Below are 20,375 nucleotides of genomic sequence, written 5' to 3'. Positions count from 1 at the left end.
GTCTTGAAACGGCGCACACGCTTGTTTTTTCCGCGAGGCTCTAGCTCCATTAGGGGCGAAACGGCGAAAAGGGGTCGTACCAACCCTCCCCCCTCGGCCGGCCGAGGGGGTGGGGGGTCCGACAATAGGTCCGGCGAGGGTTAAGCAGCCCCACTTCGTTTTTAGCATGTTTGCTTGTCACTGAGATCAACAACTCAATCACAGATAATTTCTAGCACTTTTCCGGGCCCCCGGCCCAGTGTGCAACGGTTCCCTGTCGGCGCGCGTCAGGCACGAGACAGACCGTCTGGAAAGCCGCCATCCTTCCACCAGACTGCACAAAGGCAGTCGAGGAGAGTCGACGGGCCAGGCCGTCGGCCGCGCTAAACAAACCGTGCACCAGTTAAACATCGGGCTCGGGCCGCTGCTAACTTAGCCGCTGGCATTGACCGTCGCACGGTAGGTTCGTCCACACTGGACAGACCTACAGACAGACACACATACATACATACAGACAGACAGACAGACAGACAGACAGACAGACAGACAGACAGACAGACAGACAGACAGACAGACAGACAGACAGACAGACAGACAGACAGACAGACAGACAGACAGACAGACAGACAGACAGACAGACAGACAGACAGACAGACAGACAGACAGACAGACAGACACGGCCGGCCGGCCAGCTGCCATACGTCAGGGACAGCCAGTACGTTACCCAGCACGCGACAGGGCCGTCGGCAGTGACGCACGGCGCCGCTCCCGGAACCTGCCGCGTCGATATAACGATTTCAGGCGGTGAACGGCACGACCTTTACCGTCGCCGCAGGAACGGTATGGGGCGGCGACCGACTTCGGTCAGCCCCCTCCCCTGCCTCAGCCCTCCCTACGCCGCAGCCTAGACCACCAAACAGCAGTGGGGCTCAATGCTATTACCTCCCAACCCACTGTGTCCACTTTGAACTCATCCCAGCGGAGCCGCGTGCTCTGAGAGCATAATGGTCCGATTACCATGCTCTTTGGCCGTCCCTCGGCAGAGCAGTGGTCCGTTTTCCATTTGGATTGGAACGTCGAGGCCGACAGCGAGCTGCGTCACAGTTCTACCAAGCGCCGGCCACTGCCTTAACCCGCGCCCCGCTGGGCTATTCAGCCATAGGCGCCCTGCTGGGGGGGGGGGGGGGGGCAGATTCTGCCCCCCCCCCTGTCTAACTTCCGAACCGATGGTCGTAGAAAGACGGGGAAAACGGCAATCGAAAGCTCTCAACAAGGCGGATCTTAAGAGCCCAATGTTTTTTGCTTAAGTAGGTCAGAGGTCAGGTCAAGGTCAGGTCAAGGGTACAAAATGCAAGTTTCTACAGTATCGGCCTTGCACCGTAGTTGCCGAAGAATGGACTGAGACTGATTGCCCAAAACGTGTTCTTAGACTACCAAGACAATATTCGTTGCATAAAATGCCATTCAAAGGTCAAGGTCAAGGTCAGGTCAGGTCAGGTCAGGTCAGGTCACCAAAAACAAAGTATAGAAAAGGGCATGTGCGACACATGTTTTATGGGTCATTTTATTCATAGAATTCAATAGGCACACTCAATAAGTGATATGGACCACCTCTGGATGAATTTCAGGTCGAGGTCAGGTCAAGGTCAGGTCAAGTGAGGTCAAATTTTGAAGTTGGTTGTTAAGGCCTAAAAAGGTGTCTATCTGATGCAGTTTTTCACGGCAAATCGAATGGTGCTATTTTTGTTTCCGTACGAGGTCTAGAACTTCCAAAAAAATCATTTTTCAAAAAAATTGTGTGTCGCGACGTCATAAAATTTTGAATAACTCCCACATTTTTGAACCGATTCTTCTAAAAATTGGTATGTAGGTGCACATAGACCACTTCTCTGACATATACTCCGGTTTTTTCGATACACTCAAAAATTTTGGATTTTATAATTATTTTCCCAAAAAACAGTTTTTTGAAAAAATTGGGCCAAAATCAAACATTTTCAAAAAACCGAGATAGCCATTTGATAGACAAAGTAGAATCACGTATTACCTTTTTTGTTACGTCTTGATTCCTTTAAAACTGAAGATGTTAGCGGCGTTTGAAATTTTGCCGTTTTTGAGGCGAAAATGGCGAACATGACGTCACTAAAACGTCAATTTCTCAAAAAAAAATTTCGACGGATTTCACTCAAATTTTCAGGGAACGTGTCAAATTGATGTATGATAAGGTACCTTAAGTTTGACGTCGCTGGCGTAACGCGTTTGGAAGTTATTGGCGAAAAACGGGAGGGGGGGCAGATTCTGCCCCCCCCCCCCAGCGGGGCGCGGGTTAACCAGATCAGCCAGTCTCGCTGTCGTCCCAATACGACCATCCGTTGAGAGCTCTCCAGACATGTCCCCAAACCGCGGTAACATAAGCGAATAGGTTCTCAGAACGCAAAACGTCGCTGGAATAATGGAATAAGCATCCGATGTGATATGCTCGAAATAGTGCGGCCGGCTAAGGCATGCTAAGGACATTTGACTGGCGCTGAACCACGCTCGATACTCACTCGAAAGAGCATGCTTTGGAAATTCAATCATGTCACCAATCGACACGCCACGCTAAACGAGGCCGGTATGTGTGTCGACGACACAAGACCGTATCAGAGTCGTTTGCAAGTCAGATAGAAGCGTAAAGTCCGCTCCCGAATCAGGGAACGGATTCAGGCTGGCACCCATATGGAGTTGTTTTCTGACCGGCCGTCGATAATCTGACGGATGCCGTGTTGGCCGCACGCCGTCCTCCGGCACCGCACGTCTGACCGCGAGCCGACACGAGTCAGACCACACGACACAGGCCACTTCGCTGCTAGTGCTGACCGATGAACGATCAGCTAATCATGGACGGGCCATAGCTATAACCGTAGTAAACCACCGCAATCAATCTGCCTAAGCGGAGGAAGACGCTCTCCACTTACCGTAGAGAAGCAAAAGAAGCTAGGACCCGAATCACGCAACTTAACGCTTTCTGAGCACAACACACGCAACTCTCGGATCCCCGGAGCAGACGGACTCATGCTAATACTGACGCAATTCAACGGATGTGGAGAAGCCGACTCACGCCATCCAGCAATCACGGACAGACGCCGCGAAAAACAATGCCTAAGACCGCACGGTCCAACGTTAGACATTGACACGATTCGTTTCCACGAAACATCCCTTACTTTTGGACTTATTCCACTGCGGAAACGTATTCCGACAAACCTCCAGTGCTCTGATGAAATACATCATTAAATTTCACTTCTCCTTCCATTGTTCCGATTGCTACCAACCTGGATAGTTTTCGCAGAGGACTTCGACCGGTGTGGCCCGCTTGGTGTCTCCGATCCTCTGGTAGCGCTCCTTGAGTGTCTCTGCTTGGAGACCCTGCCAGGGCAGGCTGCCACGCAGGAAGTACATGAACATGTGGCCCAGAGCCTCAAGGTCGTCCCGCCGGCTCTGCTCTGAAACACGACAGAAAGGGAACAGGTTAGAGCGCTGAAGTTACAGCATAGGTCATGGCACAGGCTGCCACACGCGCTACGATACACAGTACACATGGCGGGACAGATTGACAGTATGACAGACACTATGTCTATCACATACGTTGCGACGGATTTCACAACACTATGCGATCATGATTAAATACAAAGAGCATGGATAAGAACACCAATGTCATGATTTAGGCTACGGAGCGAGGTCACGATTCATACGGGTCATTGTGGTTCGCTCTGCTGTGGAATATCAATGCATCGATCGGGGGCCCGTTCAGCGCTGGCGAAGGACACTACCCAGGCCTCTATGGCGGGCCCCATATGGCAGACACCGAGCAGCAGCTCCGTCCGCTGAGGCACAGTAGCAGCACGTTCGATAGAGCGTGCATGTCGGGTCTGCTCTGAACAGTGTCTGGATAATGTCAGGGAGATATGGCAGTGCAAGGCAATGGGGTCACCGAGATAATATGACAGAACGCGTCGACGTATGGGCAAGGGCGGTCAAGTGGTTTCTGTTTTTGATACTTCGTTGGGCTTGTCGAGGAATGATTTACGATACGGATGAAGGAAACACGAATATTGCACACTGGGAGTGTGACATATCAGGGTAGCATGCCACGAATATGGCTACGACTAACCGCAGCTTCAAGAGTCATCGCTGTAGTTAACTGTTCCCGACAATAAACAGCATCCCAAGCCGCACCTCAACTATTATCCTCACCTGCACAACAACTCGACATGAAATGCAACAAACAAGTCCGACATCGGTCACATTTATACAGTCAGCTTGTGTAAATCCCACAACGATCGGCAAGCCGCAGCTGCTCAAAAGTCCGTGTAGGCGGCAAGGTCACTTCGATAACACATGGTCACGAGGCCCCACCACACGTGTTAGCAGAACACTGTCACCAATGAGACAGCCCCTCCGGCCGCCATCGATGCACACTCTGAATGCATTAGCTCTGCCTAACATCTGTGTCCTGCACCGTTGAACCGGTTAGGAGATCGCCAGCGCGGGCGTGCAATGTCAAGGCAGCGGGGTGCTCTGATAAACCCGGCCCTGTGGCGGGTCATAGGGATTGCACCCAGTAAACCGAGCAGCGTGGGGCGATGACCAGAGAATGAAGGGTGCGGAGACCAAGGTGTGGAGAGCGGCAGCGGGGACTGACGGAAAAGGCCACACAGAGGGTGCCGTCAGATGCGGTTGGTGATAGGACTGTCACCAAGCGGCGGCCGGTGCGACACCGCAGCTATCGAGACATCAGCTAGCGCCGGACGGCAGACCCGCGTCACGCCAGTTGAAACCGGAATTTTTGTCTAGTTCGTCCGCACGCTGCACTGTGAGACGGACTGCCGCACCCACAACGCGATGTCGGCTGCTGGTGCATACAGAGCGGTCTAGCCCCTGCTGCTACATTGCCACGTCTCTCAGTGTCCTGACTCTGTGGCCTCCCAGGGACACAGCTCCAGCGCACCAGCAGACCACGTCACCCGAGATCGACAACACCCGTCACGCTGACATATTGGCTGAACAGCAGTTCAAAACCATCGCAACACACGCGCTGCGGCCGTCAGTGACGTAAGCGGGTGATCGATCCCACTGTTCTGAACTGGAGCCCCTCGATTGGCCGGGCCCGATCTGATCCAAGCCGGCTGACATCTCAATCATCTCTGGCCGGACTCCAACCTGCCGCTGGCCACTACGCGTCGTCACCGTCGACAGACGCTGTCGACGGTGCCGTTTTTCATCGGCGGCCCGGCGCCGCTGCGGTCTGTCAGGTGTTCAACATCGAACTGTGACGTCCAGCGACGCACCTTTCGTTTGACGATCACTCCTTCATTCAATCTTCTTTCGCAGAGCTGCAGTTCCTTACGCACGGCATCATCGGTCGTTTTGTGTGGACGGCAGGGGTACAGGCGGACAAAGGAGTATCTGGGGGAGCATGTCAGCCGGTGGGGGGGGGGGGGGGACGGTGAGGGTCTGTTGGTACCCAAGCCGCACAGCACATCATAAAATGTAAGGGTATGAGCCCCTACCCCCTCCCCAGTCTGCCGTTTTTCAGCTGTAGCGTGGACACGGGCTGATGGCTCGCCCACCCCCTCCCCCGCTGACGCCCGCACGGCAGGCGGACGTCCGGTGCCTGCAGCGGTGCGATTTCAGCGACCCATGACGCGCCACTCCCCTCGCTGCATGTCTACCGGTGTCGACAGGGGCCAGGGGCGCCGGGACAGGCCACACCCAGCCGCATCACGCGCCTACAACTGCCGCCCGGCGCCCACCCCAGGTGACATCATCACGTAACAGGGGCGTCACGGCAGTCGCAGAGCCACCGGTGACGACACGGGACGACCCGGTGACCCCGACCCGTGCCAAGGACGACGTGGCGCCCTGTCGCGTGTCGTCACCCGGCCGGTGACTGCTGAAGGAAAGTGACACCCGTGCGGTGCGCCGGCCGTTTTCCTTGTAAAGGAAAACCAGATCGGTAGGCCGGCGGGCGTAGCATCCCGTTATCGGGGAGCGCTGGCAACAGGGGCTGTGCATTGTGCAACCGGGAGCGATGGTTCATGGGCAGCACTAGATTCAAATGGACGGATCGCAGCCTGCTACTTGCTGAGACCAATGTGTTTGTCATACAACATGATGAAACTCATGAGCAGATGCCCTAAAATCGGTCATATCAAACATGTGCAATTCGGCATAAGCCATGCACCACGTATGTAATTGCTTTCTCTCGTCCGACAGCTCAGGCAGTTATCGGCACCCACACAAAAGCCAAGTGGTGTTAACAAGACCTTACATCCCGGATGTCTTGCAAGCAAGGCGCGAACCTTGACCTTTGCTCAACACAATCGGACGTGATGGGTTGTTGTCCAAGGGTCATACAAAACACGTTTCCGGCAGCACCTCCTACATAGAAATGGCTGTTCTACACACATTAAATCGGCCAAACGAACATCTAATGCAACAGTCTATCTCATCCTTATCAGAAAACGAATTGGCTTATGCGATGGTCCTAGGCGTATCCAACCGCTGCTTTTGGTAAATGCATTGGCCTACAAGAAACCAAAGGTCTTATTAGAGCACTGGGTCCACTTGTTACACCTGTAGATTTAGCGATTGTGCTTTATGATTCCAGCCTTAGCTACGGTAACTCTTCTGACGAGGAAATAGGTGATTTTTCAAAGGAAAACATACTTTATGGTCTGTCTGGGGTACAGCGTGCTAGAACGAGCCTCGTAAATAACCAGTCTTTCAGTGAAAGTTATGGCTGCAATCTCACAGGGGTTGCTAGCCACACACATGTTCATGATGGCGATTTGATTCTCAGCGATACAGGACATGCGAGCTGGTATCAATCAGGACAGGCTGCTACATTCGATGTGAAATAATATGTCATGGAAGGCAGTGTCACCGACGAAAGTGTTCGGACCAACCCGCGCTACCGCTGTGCCGCCGTGATAGCCGGCCGGCCGCCGTGCCACCGCGGCGCCGCCGCCGCTCGTTGCAGCCGTCCCGCCGCCGCACCGCCGTCACCCTGTCCAGACTCAGGATGAGTTGTGAGGCATTGTGCAGGGCGGGGCCGCGAGCAGACGCGGCCGGCGGTCGGTACGCGTGCCGCCGACGCTGCCGAGCCGCAGCAGTGCCGCGGCCGCCACCGAGACCGAGATATAAATTAAAGACACGTCGTTTTAAGGCACGTAGGCCGCCAAGCTGGCGCCTTCAGCCACCTCCCCGCTGCAGTGCAAGTTCGCACTCGTTTTGCACACGTCTTAAGCATTGCGTATAAAATGTGGGTCACGTACGACCCCGACAGAGTCTCACTTCGACCGTCGCGCTGTGCGCACGGACTTATCTGCCCCGCTCGACGCCTCGCCCGGCTGAGCGGGGACAGAGTACAGAAGCACGCGCGCAGACCGACTCTCCTGCGCGCAGCCGCGCCCGGCGGGGCAGTGTCAGTGCTTCAGATTTGTACAGTGAATGTGAATTGTGCTCCGTGTCTGCGTGTTTCATCTACCGGTTTTCTTCACAACTGCTTCCGCTTCTTGCTTCGCGTATACTTCAATAAATCCTCTACGGGAAATCTTCACGTCTATCTACAACTGTAAATCGCCGAATATCAAAAACCCAGGAGCTCACATAGCAGGCGGGCGGGCTACGAATGTCGCACAAACTCACCAAACAAAATACAGTCCACATCCAACCAGAAAAGAACTCCGAACGACAGTTTGTCGGCGACATTTGCTGGTCCTCCGGGCCGGATCCTGAACTATGGCAAGTGGAGAAGCAAGCCCGTCTCTAGAGCGAATGGGTGAAAGTGACAAAGAAGAAACCGCTGACATGGAAGAAGTACCAGCTGAACCAGCCGCTGCAGGTCAAGGACAAGCTGCAGTGACAAAAGTCCAAGAGGAACCACGAGAAGGCCAATGCTCCAACGGGGAGTGGCGGCACCTCAGACAGGTGAGAGGTCGTCATCGGGCGGCTCTCACAAGGATTTTCCGGCGCGCTGAAGCTCTCGTGACAGATAGAGCCTCACGCGTCCAGTTTGGAAATATCCGCAGAGAAATGGACAGCGCTTTCCAAGCGTTGATGGCCGTTCACGAATGTATCTCTGGATACACGCAGAGTGAGGAAGAAAAAGAAAATGAGGCTCAGTACTTAAACGAAGTTCGTACGGAGAAGGAGAGAATCGAGGAGAAAATCGAGACTTTCATGACAAGCACCACAGACGAACTACAGCTGACCTCTACGAGACAGACTGACTTCAGCGAGGATGGAGGAGGGCAACCTGAAGACGGCTTGGGACGCTCAGTGTCACGCATGACCCGTAGCGTCGCTCGCCGAGCAAGGTCACAGGTTAGTGGCAGCTCGGCGGCCTCTCATGCATCAGCTGAAGCCAGGATATCATCCAAACTGAAGGAGTTGCGTGTGCGCCAGCTGGAGCGAGAAAGGACACGAGAACAAGAGCTGCGCGAACAAGAACAAAAGATAAAGCAACAAGAACAAGAACTGCAATACGAGAGAGACCTTCAGAAAGCCAGAGATGAAGCTGAAGCTGCCCGACTGGAGGCGGACCTGAGGGAAGAAATGGAAGACGAGCTCAATGCAGACAGGCGAGACGATTTTGTGGATGAAAATCTGGGAGAACCAATCACCGAGAAAAGCGTTTCTCAAAGGCCGAACTGCTCCAGATCACAACTTCGTTTCTCCGAGCCAGTCTCCATTACGCCCAGAGAACCTCTAGAACCTCTAACCGAAATAAGAGAAGAACCTCCGCAACTAGAACCTCCACGAATGGCGCCCAGTCCCGGTATGTCCACAAGCCAGACGTCATGGATAGATCAGCTGCGACCGACAGCTGCACCACGTCCGGCTCCTACGACATCCGCGTTCACTAAGAGCATCCCCCGTCTCCAGCTGCCGACCTTCTCAGGCAAGCCGTCTGAGTGGCCGCGCTGGATCGGACTGTTCCGAGCGCTCGTGCACGACCAGCCATCGCTCAGCGACGCGGAAAGAATGGCTCATCTGCAAGCGTCAGTGATGGGACAAGCGCAAGAAGCCATCGCTGGCATGTTATTTGACGGCAACCTCTACCAACAAGCCCTCAAAACTCTACAAGATCGTTTCGGCCGAAGCACGGATGTGATTAAGGTACATCTCGAGAAAGTGTTCTCGGCTGAACCTCCTCAGAAGAACAGTGTTCGATCGTTGGAGTCCTTCCATTCCGCCCTGCACTGCGCGGTCACGCTCATGCAGGCCCAAGGATATGAGGCGGACCTGTACAGCACAGAGAATCTCCGAAGAACGGTGGTCAAACTTCCAGAATATCTACGGCGTGAATGGGGTAAACATGTGCTCGAACTCCACCCAAGACATCCATCACTCATCGACCTGGACGTTTGGCTGCTGAAGCAGGTCCAAATTGCATCGCTCTGCCAAACCGCTGAAACGCTGAGTGACAGGCGAGGGAGAACCAGAGACCAGACGACTAAGCGAGCAGCGCATGCTACCGCAACTTCGTCACCAGCCTCTCCATCAACGGCACAGAAACCAGGTGGGAATGCGTCGTGTCCGAAGTGCGGTGGTGAGCACAGACTGCACCAGTGTCGTGAGTTCAAAAATCTGGACGTCGAAAGAAGAATCGACCTAATATTCGACAAGGGACTGTGCCTCTGGTGTCTGCAAAGGGGACATCTCGCCAGAGAATGTCACAACACCAGGCTCTGTGGTGTAAATGGGTGCCAGAGACGCCATAATCAGCTGATACATGGCAGCACCAAACGAACCACGCCCCTCACCGACCGCTCGGGAGCCGTAGCCAGTCGGCCTGCCAATGAAACAACTTCAGCGGCAGAAGGAGAAGAGGTACGTGTGGTGGCTGCATCTACCTCCATCGGAAAGACGGGCGGAACTCTTCTACAAATCGTTCCAGTTCGAATTCATGGAAAGAAGGCAGGAACTCACCGTGACACCTATGCTCTTCTCGATTCAGGGTCAGAATCTTCCTTCTGCAGTGAAGCTGTGCTGAACCAACTGGGAATCACAGGACAAGACGAACAGCTGTGTCTTCAGACAGTTGAAGGAACTGGAAAACCTCAAGCATCAACTAGAGTGAAGCTAGAGCTGAGCTCTGTGGCCCCTGGGGAAACTCGAAGAATCATCGTGCCTGAGGCGTGGTCTGTTCCATCTCTCGACATCTCCATGCCGAACGTCTGCAAGAAGCAGCGGGAGAAGTGGCGTCACATCAAGGACTTGGACATTCCTCAGTGCTCCCATGGACAGGTGGAACTGTTGCTCGGAGCTAACGTCAGCGAAGCAGTCATCCAGCAAGAGGTCCGGGTGGGTCAACCAGGCCAACCGATAGCTGTACGTACTGCTTTTGGTTGGACCCTGACTGGCGCTGTGTCCGACCTGCACCCTGGAAAACATGGACGAACTAGAAGAGCGATGTTCATCCAGAAAGGCTCCGCTGCTGACGAGGAACTGGACAACATGCTGAAGGACTGGTGGACAACTGAATCCTTCGGAGCCAAGTATGAAAGGTCAGTGTCACAGTCGAAAGAAGACCGTCGAGCGCAAGAGCTTCTAGAGTCAACAACCACCAAGTTAACCGGCAACCGCTACGAGACTGGCCTCCTCTGGAAGACTGACGACGACACGCCGTTTCCAGACAGCAAGGTGATGGCTACAAAGAGACTACACGGCACCGAGAGGCGTCTGGTAAACGATCAAGAGAAAGCAGCAGCTTACCAGGCCACGATCGATGCATATGTAAAAAAGGGCCACGCCAGAAAGCTGTCCAGGGAGGAGGCACAGCTCCGGCTACCCAGACGCTGGTTCCTACCACACCATGCCGTGACTAATCCCAATAAGCCAGGCCGCTTCAGGATAGTCTTCGATGCGGCAGCCAGATCGTACGGAACATCGCTGAATGACAAGCTCCTGACCGGACCAGACCTGCTGAAGAACCTCACCGGCGTCCTGCTCCGTTTCCGAGAAGAAAAAGTCGGCATGGTGGCAGACATCCAAGAAATGTACCACCAGGTCCGTGTCATCGAGAAGGACCGACCTGCGCTCAGCTTCCTGTGGCGCGACCTGGATCAAACTAGAGAACCAGACATCTATGAGATGCAGGTGACCATCTTCGGCGCCAAATCGTCTCCAGCGTCTGCCAACTACGTCCTCCAAAGAACAGTCGCGGACCATGGAGAAGACTGCGGGCTGCCAAAGAAGGCCGTGGAAACTGTGAAGAACAGTTTCTACATGGACGACTTCTTACGATCAGAAGAACATGAAGATGATGCGTTGAAGACGACGAAGCAGGTGACAGAGACACTCTCCCGAGGCGGCTTCCATCTATCCAAGTGGGTAAGCAGCTCGCGGCGCGTCCTGGAGAGCATTCCCCGAGAGAAGCGCGCCCAGCCGGAACTAGACCTCACAGAAGCGGAGCTGCCCACACAAGGTGCCTTGGGAGTGGTCTGGGATGCTGAAAAGGACAGTCTGAGCTTCAGATTCCGAGACTCAAGCGTCCCGATGACAAAGCGGGGAGTCCTTAAAAGGACTGCGTCGATCTTCGATCCTCTGGGGATCGCCGCGCCCTTCGTCATCAGAGCCAAAATGTTCATGCAGCAGCTCTGGACCAAGCAACTGGACTGGGACGACGAGCTGGATCGTGAGGAGCAGAAAGAATGGGAAGAATGGCTCCAAGAACTGCCAGCACTGAGAAACATCAGTGTCCCACGCTGCCTCCGTCCAACATCAAGTGACACAATAGCGCGTGAGCTTCATGTCTTCTGCGACGCATCAGAGGGAGCGTTCGGAGCAGTCGCTTATCTCCGTACGACCTCACCAGACAGCACGCATCACTGCTCGTTCATCATGAGCAAGACACGAGTTGCACCGCTGAAGAGACTGTCGATCGTCAGACTGGAGCTGCAGGCAGCAGTGCTCGCAGTGCGCTTGGTGGACGCGCTCCAAAAGGAGATACCAGATCAAGTCAAGAAGGTCACCTACTGGAGCGACAGCCGGGTCGTCCTGCAGTACATCAGCAACGAGAGCAGACGATTCCATACATTCGTCTCAAACAGAGTGGCAGAAATCCACGACCTGTCAGACAAAGGTCAGTGGCGGCACTGCCCAGGACGACTCAACCCAGCCGATCTGTGCTCCAGGGGTGAGACAGTGAAGGAGCTCGCCGACAACCCTCTCTGGCTATCCGGCCCAGACTTCCTCCGAGGCGACGAAGAAGGGTGGCCAGAGCAGCCTCACGTTCAGAGGCTGGCTGAAGAAGATGTAGAAGTGAAAGTTGGAGCCTTCGCCACAGTCACGGTGAGGGATCCAAAGGCAGCACTACCGACACCGAGCAAATTCTCGTCTTGGACAAAATACAAGCGCACGGTGGCCTGGATCCTGCGCTTCCTCCGCAACTCGAAGCTGAAAGGCGAGCAGAAGCGACAGCGAAACCTGGGCCCACTGACCGTGTCAGAGCTCCATGACGCGGAGAAGACCATCCTCCAGATGGTGCAGGCGGAGGCCTACAGGACCGAGCTGCACCAGTTACAGGCGGGTCAGCAGCTCAACAAGAAGAGCGGCATCGCCGACCTGTCACCAATCCTGGACGCTGATGGCATCTTACGAGTCGGGGGGCGACTAGGAAATGCCCCACTGGACGAAGACGCTCGCCATCCCATTCTACTCCCAGCAGGTTCTGATGTGGCGAGGATGATCATCTACGAAACGCACCGTCAGCTCATGCACGCCGGCGCAGAACACACCCTGAACGAAGTTCGCCAGAAATTCTGGATTCCGAGGGGTCGTTCGCAGGTAAAACGAGTCCTTATCGACTGCGCCATCTGTCGCAAGAGAAGGGCAAGACCTCAGCCTCCAAGAATGGCCGATCTTCCCGCTGACCGGTTTAACACCTCCCATCCGTTCAGCTTCGTGGGGATCGACTATTTCGGACCGCTCACAGTCAGGCGGTTCCGCAAGACGGAAAAAAGGTACGGCCTGCTGGTGACGTGTCTGGCCACGCGAGCCATTCATCTGGAAGTGTCCAACAGCCTGGATACTGACAGCTTCCTGATGGCCTTCCGACGGTTCGTGGCACGCCGAGGTCGTCCAAAGAAGGTTTTCTCCGACAACGGAACAAACCTGAAAAGCGGTGAACGTGAACTCCGAGAGGCACTAACACAGTGGAACCAGCAGAAGATCTCTGACGAGCTGAGCCAGCAGCAGATCGAATGGTGTTTCAACCCACCAGCCGCGAGCCACATGGGCGGCATATGGGAAAGAATGATCGGCGCAGTCAAGAGAGCGCTATCAGTCGTGCTCGGCGGCGAGGTGACAACAGACGAGGTGCTGTCAACTGTCTTCTGCGAAATAGAGAGCATGATCAACAGTAGACCACTGACACACGTCACAGACGATGTGAGAGACCTGACAGCTCTCACACCGAACCATTATCTCTTGGGGAGGGGAAGCTGTTGTCTTCCCCCTGGAGTCTTCAGCAGCCAGGATCTGCACTCCAAAAAAAAGATGGAGGTACGTTCAAGCACTGACGGACCATCTCTGGCGAAGATGGAAAAAGGAGTACCTCCATACCCTGATCCACAGGAGAAAATGGCAAGCTGACCAACGGAGCCTAGCAGTCGGCGACGTGGTGCTACTAGCAGAATCTGACACGCCCCGGGGTCACTGGCCGCTGGCGCGCGTGCTGCAAGTGTTCCCTGGGCCTGACGGCCGAGTCCGCGCCGTACAGCTCAAGAAGGCAGCAGGTGGTACGTATACCCGGCCTGCCACGAAGGTGGCGCTTCTGGAACTTGCCCCGTCGCCTCCTCAGCCATCTCATTAGCCGACCGAACGCAAACAAGAAATGATGCTGGCTTACTGTGGACTGTCGAGCCCACGCCCCCGAACCAGTTAAAGTAAGGAAGAGTATTTTGCGTGTGCGTGCTTACCGACACACTCACTCTTCATTTTTGTTTTGCTTTGTGAATTTGAGCTTCGTAACTCACGCATATGGCCGTCTGTGCTTCGCGTTTGTCTTCTGAACCTGAACTTCATAACTCGCGCATGTGGCCGTTTGTGCTTTGTAGTTTATTCGATTTAGGCGAGTAATTCGTACTTGTTTGTACATCTTTGTCGGTGATCGTGTCATTTCGTGTTCTCCCTGTGGTCAAACACGGGGGTGGAGTGATGTCACCGACGAAAGTGTTCGGACCAACCCGCGCTACCGCTGTGCCGCCGTGATAGCCGGCCGGCCGCCGTGCCACCGCGGCGCCGCCGCCGCTCGTTGCAGCCGTCCCGCCGCCGCACCGCCGTCACCCTGTCCAGACTCAGGATGAGTTGTGAGGCATTGTGCAGGGCGGGGCCGCGAGCAGACGCGGCCGGCGGTCGGTACGCGTGCCGCCGACGCTGCCGAGCCGCAGCAGTGCCGCGGCCGCCACCGAGACCGAGATATAAATTAAAGACACGTCGTTTTAAGGCACGTAGGCCGCCAAGCTGGCGCCTTCAGCCACCTCCCCGCTGCAGTGCAAGTTCGCACTCGTTTTGCACACGTCTTAAGCATTGCGTATAAAATGTGGGTCACGTACGACCCCGACAGAGTCTCACTTCGACCGTCGCGCTGTGCGCACGGACTTATCTGCCCCGCTCGACGCCTCGCCCGGCTGAGCGGGGACAGAGTACAGAAGCACGCGCGCAGACCGACTCTCCTGCGCGCAGCCGCGCCCGGCGGGGCAGTGTCAGTGCTTCAGATTTGTACAGTGAATGTGAATTGTGCTCCGTGTCTGCGTGTTTCATCTACCGGTTTTCTTCACAACTGCTTCCGCTTCTTGCTTCGCGTATACTTCAATAAATCCTCTACGGGAAATCTTCACGTCTATCTACAACTGTAAATCGCCGAATATCAAAAACCCAGGAGCTCACATAGCAGGCGGGCGGGCTACGAATGTCGCACAAACTCACCAAACAAAATACAGTCCACATCCAACCAGAAAAGAACTCCGAACGACAGTTTGTCGGCGACAGGCAGCATGTCAACGGGTGCCATGAAAGTTAACTACCTTCATTAGCTGAGACGGCAATGTTCATCACTGCAAATCATCAGATGTGCGCCACCGCTACGCCAGAGAAAACATGTTTCGGTTTGTGACACGATAACTGAATAATAAAACTCGTTTGATAGTAGTGTTTATCACTGCTGCAAGACAGTACATAAACGTAAGTGGAATCGTAAACCTTCAGCAGCCAACACAACCCCGACAACATGGTGAGCTATTCGTGTGAAGAGGAAGAAAGCTCAACAGTCTGTGTGTACTGTGAACTGGCACCGTTGAAATAAAGTATCCTAACAGATACGAACGATTCGCACGAGTTTCGTTCGCCGTCAAGTCCAGAACCACTTACGACATTGCCAACTTATCAAATATTGATCGGTTTAGCAGGAGATTCAAGGCTGGCGACGGGAAAACGCCTACGCAAACAAGGGTATGAAATACCTCCGGAGTCATGCGAGCAGTCTCGCGTATCACCTTCAGAAAACATACTATTCCCGGTGATAATTCCATCAACACTTCGACACAATGTCACCATAAACAAACAAGACACACTCTTCGATTGTGGATCTTATCGCTATCCCCACTTCAGCCTCCACAATTCTCGCCTCTCATACTGTTGATTCAATCTCTCCTCCGACATACGATTTTCACATATCACCTAATCTCTCACCGCCTTTGCTTCCCACAGCCCACGTGAGCACCGAAAACAGCAGGTTATCTCGTCATCAACCAGAAACGAATATGTCTCAGTCTAAGCCGTTATAGGTGTGATGGCCACTCGCAGACATAGCCGACCCGATGGTCACTGGTCACTAACAGCTAATGGCGATGGTGTGTGACTTTCGAGCAATCCTCAATACTTGTCACCAGTCGCCGCCTGCAATGGTGAGAACGATGTAGCAAGACCAACCGCAGTGAGCTTGTCGTACAGCAACGTTCAACTTCAGAGAGCACCTCTCCAGCCCGTGCCGCCCCGTCAGAGCCCGTCGGCAGCTCAGCAGGTCGTGGCGCGGCCGCGGCAGCGGTGCCAAGCCAAGCGACGCGCGGCTCGCGGCAGCTCGGGCCGTCGGCCGGCGGCGACCCTGTCCAATCGGTCACTGTCATAACGCACCGTTCGCTGACGGCCGCCGGCTGACGGCACGACACACGGCACGGGAGATGACGGAGCGGTCGGCCGGCCACCGGCAGCTGTCGTCCCTGCCGGCCGCTGTGACGGACCGACCGCCGGCGCACGGTGGAGGGTGGTGACGGGAATGGTGACCGGCGTGGTGACGGGTGGTGACGAGCGTTACGGTTCACCGGGTGGAACGGACGGTGGCACCGGGCGACAACGGAGCCGCACTGACCAATGGAACAGCGCGTCACGGCCGAGCGGCGAACAAACTGAGAGCAACGGGTTACCACAAATCACTATCTTCGTTCTTGGTCATGAGAAGCACTATACTGCAGTGGATAAATCAGGCTTCCTGCACTTATCTATCGAGCTCAAGCCACCATAGAAACTGAACGTAACACTCGGTTGCCACAAATCAATCATCATAACCATTCGCCATGAGCAATCAGCAATCGCACTGCATTTGATAAATGTTTCCTGCGCTTGAAACAGCCAGCAATCACACTGCATTGAATAAATTACGTTTCCTGTCCCTACCCTATCCGTCCACTTCAAGCCCTCCAAAGACAGTCAATCCCTTAATCTTACATTATTTATCTGCTGGTTGTCCCAGCCTATCACTCTCCTCTGCTCGTATAGTTATCCTCGTTATCGTTCCGCTGCTGGTGAGAACTGCCTCGGCTCTTCAGAAGTCGCCATTAGTTCTCGGATATAGCGTCTGGGAGCTTATCAGCCAGTTCTGAAGATTCCCGGCTATCTTGCATCCAAACCACTACCTTATCCTGTCTTGCACTGCCGGGGAAGGGTGTAGAGGAAATGACACGACTGCTGGACGAAATACCGCACTGCACATGCCACAGCCGGATGCCACAAACATGGCTCGACGCATCCGTTTCCGCCAGTTCCACGTCGAGCCTGCCATCCCCAGCTGACTATTATCGGTCGCACGGCGTAGTTAGAGGGGAACCCCAGCCTTGACAGCGCAGGCCGAGCACTGGCCTCTCCATAAAACCCCAAAGGTCACAGACTACATAAATTCAGCGATTTATCATATCTCGGCTTGTAAATACCCGGACCAATACACGACGCAGAATGGATACTCAAAATCGCGGCACACTGTGACGCATCTCGTCTCGAAGTACCCGGCTCCATCGCAGAAATGGCTGCTACCGAACGAAGATAGGCCGCGGCCAGTCTTCGCAAACACGGTCCACCAGCAAACATGCCATCAACCGGCAACAAACATGGTCATAAGACGCCGCAGCGCACGGCCGGCCCGCCTCCAATCTCGGCGTGAGCTGACAGTACGACGTGCGGTGGTAGGGTTCAGCCCGAGGCTCCGATCGATTCCCGGAAGTATTTTCCGACCATTCCGTGAGCGCGGTCGGTAGGAAAGGGAAGATAATCCGACAGTAATCGCCACGCACTTTCAGAATGTGGATCGCTCATGATTGTTCAATACAATACAATACAATACAATACAGTCTACCGCCGGCTTCCGGCATCTCCCCATAATCAGCAGTACCGTACCGTTCTCCGGTAAAGAGCGCCGGTCGATTGGGGAACGCGGTCGGCGAGCGGAGCTCAAGAGACTCGCATCTGTTGTCTATCCTCCCTTCATCAGTGCGTCTACCGAAGGAAGTCGCTAGTCGGTGACCTCAAGTCCGCATCGCATCAACGCCGACAGCGAAGATCAGAGCAATCGCGTCCCCGTCTGATCCTGAACAATTCACAGCTGGGTCACATGTGCACGTGACTGTGCGCCATAAAACTCCCACGGCAGGCCACCAGCCACCAATGAGGGTAAACCGATGATCCGCACCAATCACCACGGCTGATAGGGGCCACTTTATCGGGCTCTGTTAAAGCACCGATAAACTGAGATCACCGGACGGCTCACAGGCGGACTCGGAGTGGCCTAATAAACCGGCCTGCATATACAGAGCGCGGGCATGGCCAATAAACAAACGGGCGTATCGTGAACACGGTGCATAACACGTCTGCAAATGTCATAAACACAGTGGCGCATCATAACAAGAATACAAATTAGCTGCGGCAGCTCTGTCCGGCCATTTAGCTGCTCTTCTAGCAGCCTCCTCTGTAAGACCGATCATTGTCGTGTGTCCGCATCCACCTACCTTTTCCGAGGTGGGTGTTGATGCTCATGTAGCGGGCGGTGCCCGTGAGGCTCTTGTTCTCCCGGTACGGTATGTGCCGGTTTGTCTCCGGGTCGATATACTCCTTCGCCAGGCCGAAATCTGTGGGAAAAGCACAGTTCCGTTCACTTTATATCTAAACGTAGTCAGCACCCAGCCGATCTTCCGACCCCGTCAGACGGAATTTCTCCCCCCCCCCCCCATTCCCCCAGATCCATATCTCTCCCACCCATACACACCCACGGCGCCGGGCCGCCAGGCATAACATCCTATTGGCTCGACGCTTCAGCTCGATTGAACGGGCTCTGCCGACGCCCCACGGATGCCTGCATCCCCCTCCCCTGCATCCCCTCCCCCTCCCCACACCCACACCCGGGCCGGCTCGACTCTACCAGTGACGTCACAGATTTAGATAGAGCCGAGCGAGAACGGCAGCCGTCAAAACAGGCGGCCGTCGGTGCCTATCGGCTCGCCGTTCGGGCGCGTTTGCTCGCATCCGCAGCTCGAGAGAACTTAGCGGGCGGCAGGCGGAGCCGGGCGGCGGACGGATGCGGATACTCACCTATGATGTGGATTGTTTTGTCTTTTTGGTTTGAGCTTCGCCCTATGAGGAAGTTCTCCGGCTTGACGTCCCGGTAGATAAGGTGCTTGGAGTGGACGAATTCTATCCTATGTAACTGAAACACAGCGCCAAGAACGGTCAGCGTCATGTAGATACCAGATCTCGATATACTCGTACCTACAGATTGCAGCTGAGCCGCACGCAGGGTGTGTTCATGTCTATCACTTGTCAGCGGAAAATGTAGGGAACTCCGTGCAATGGTTGTCATTATCACTATGTTAACACGAATCTAAATAAGCAAGATAAAAAGTTACAGATAGCATCGACACTTCGTGAGGGTAAGCGCAAAAATCGTCTGACCTTACACTGTCCAAGAGCGTCTGAGGGTCACACCTTCGACAGCAGAGCGTACACGTTCTAAGAATGATACTAACAGTTCCGACAGGTTGCCACAAACGAACGGCACCGTGGCGCCGAACGCTTGTGTCAGCAAACCGGCCAGATACTGAGGATAAACACTTCACTGAGCCGCGCGTGGGTCAAAGCGAGAGGCGCGTCCCTGCCGAGTGCAGCGGCGAGGGGCCCGCCCCGGGCTCGCATGCATATGAGATCATAAACATAGCCCGGCAGGGCTCACGCATACTGTTAGTGAGTTAGCATCAACATCTGCACATCGAGCTGCAACAGAGAAATGCATGCAGCGCGACAGAAGATAACAGAGCTGGAGTAGTTCACAAAATACGCAGCCTTGGACAGCTATTTGTAACAAATATTACATTTTAAGCATGCAAGAAGACAGAAGAGATACAGCAGACAAAGCATGCATGTACGAAGCTGGGAGAGTGCGGCTCAATGCCTCCTAATGGATGGGGACACTGGCACGGCCATGAGGGAATCGGCCAGCCATTCTGAGCGACAGAGAACAGCAGACGGTCATCAGGTCTGCCGAGCCGCGACAGGCGGTCTCCGCGGGCGGGGACCACCGCCACCGCCGCCGTCGCCACGAGCTATGTCCCACCGAGCCCACAACTGCCACCTATTTCTGACGTGTGAAAACAAATCGTCGCACCATCGCTCGCGGCCGCTGTCGCTAAATATGACAGCGCCGCATAGTTCGCGTCAGCTAGTCAGCGGAAAAAGTGCGACATGGACCAGGGCAGCGGCCAGGTTATCACCGTTATGGCCGGGAGACGTCGAGTTGTGACGACTGCTGGGTGGAAGTTGTCGCTCTGGATCACTGGCCGACGTGAGACGAACGAGGAACGCACTGATATGCGACCCCACACCGAGATCCTGGGAGTAGACAGCTTGAGACAGGGCATCACTGTACTGGTGAGAGACAACAGCTGACAGTGGAAGCGCTTGCTTGTGCGTTACACCCAGCCTTGGAGTGATTTTGCAGCTCCAACATACAATGGACTCCAAACAACGCCCGACGTTCGCGGGCGGCTACACCGCTCGGCCACAGAAAACACCGCTGAAATGGGATGTCGGCAAAA

At 54.7% G+C, this 20,375-nt stretch overlaps 1 protein-coding gene across 29 annotated transcripts in view; it reads right to left on the bottom strand.

Annotated features, from left to right (window-relative positions):
- LOC122383886 (casein kinase I-like) overlaps positions 1-20,375 on the bottom strand; it is a 69,623-nt gene that overhangs the window by 11,374 nt on the left and 37,874 nt on the right. For all 29 annotated transcript variants that reach the window (XM_043370712.1, XM_043370730.1, XM_043370706.1 and 26 more), the window contains exons 5-7: positions 18,877-18,991; positions 18,297-18,416; positions 3,288-3,458 (exon numbers count right to left, since the gene is read on the bottom strand). In XM_043370712.1, coding sequence (XP_043226647.1) covers positions 3,288-3,458; positions 18,297-18,416; positions 18,877-18,991 — 406 coding nt within the window. The remainder of the gene's footprint in view (positions 1-3,287; positions 3,459-18,296; positions 18,417-18,876; positions 18,992-20,375) is intronic.

The sequence above is a fragment of the Amphibalanus amphitrite genome, unplaced genomic scaffold (assembly GCF_019059575.1).
Source record: "Amphibalanus amphitrite isolate SeventyFive unplaced genomic scaffold, NRLGWU_Aamphi_draft 000175F_arrow, whole genome shotgun sequence".
Classification (NCBI taxonomy): domain Eukaryota; kingdom Metazoa; phylum Arthropoda; class Thecostraca; order Balanomorpha; family Balanidae; genus Amphibalanus; species Amphibalanus amphitrite.
This window is presented reverse-complemented; position numbering and strand designations above follow the sequence as displayed.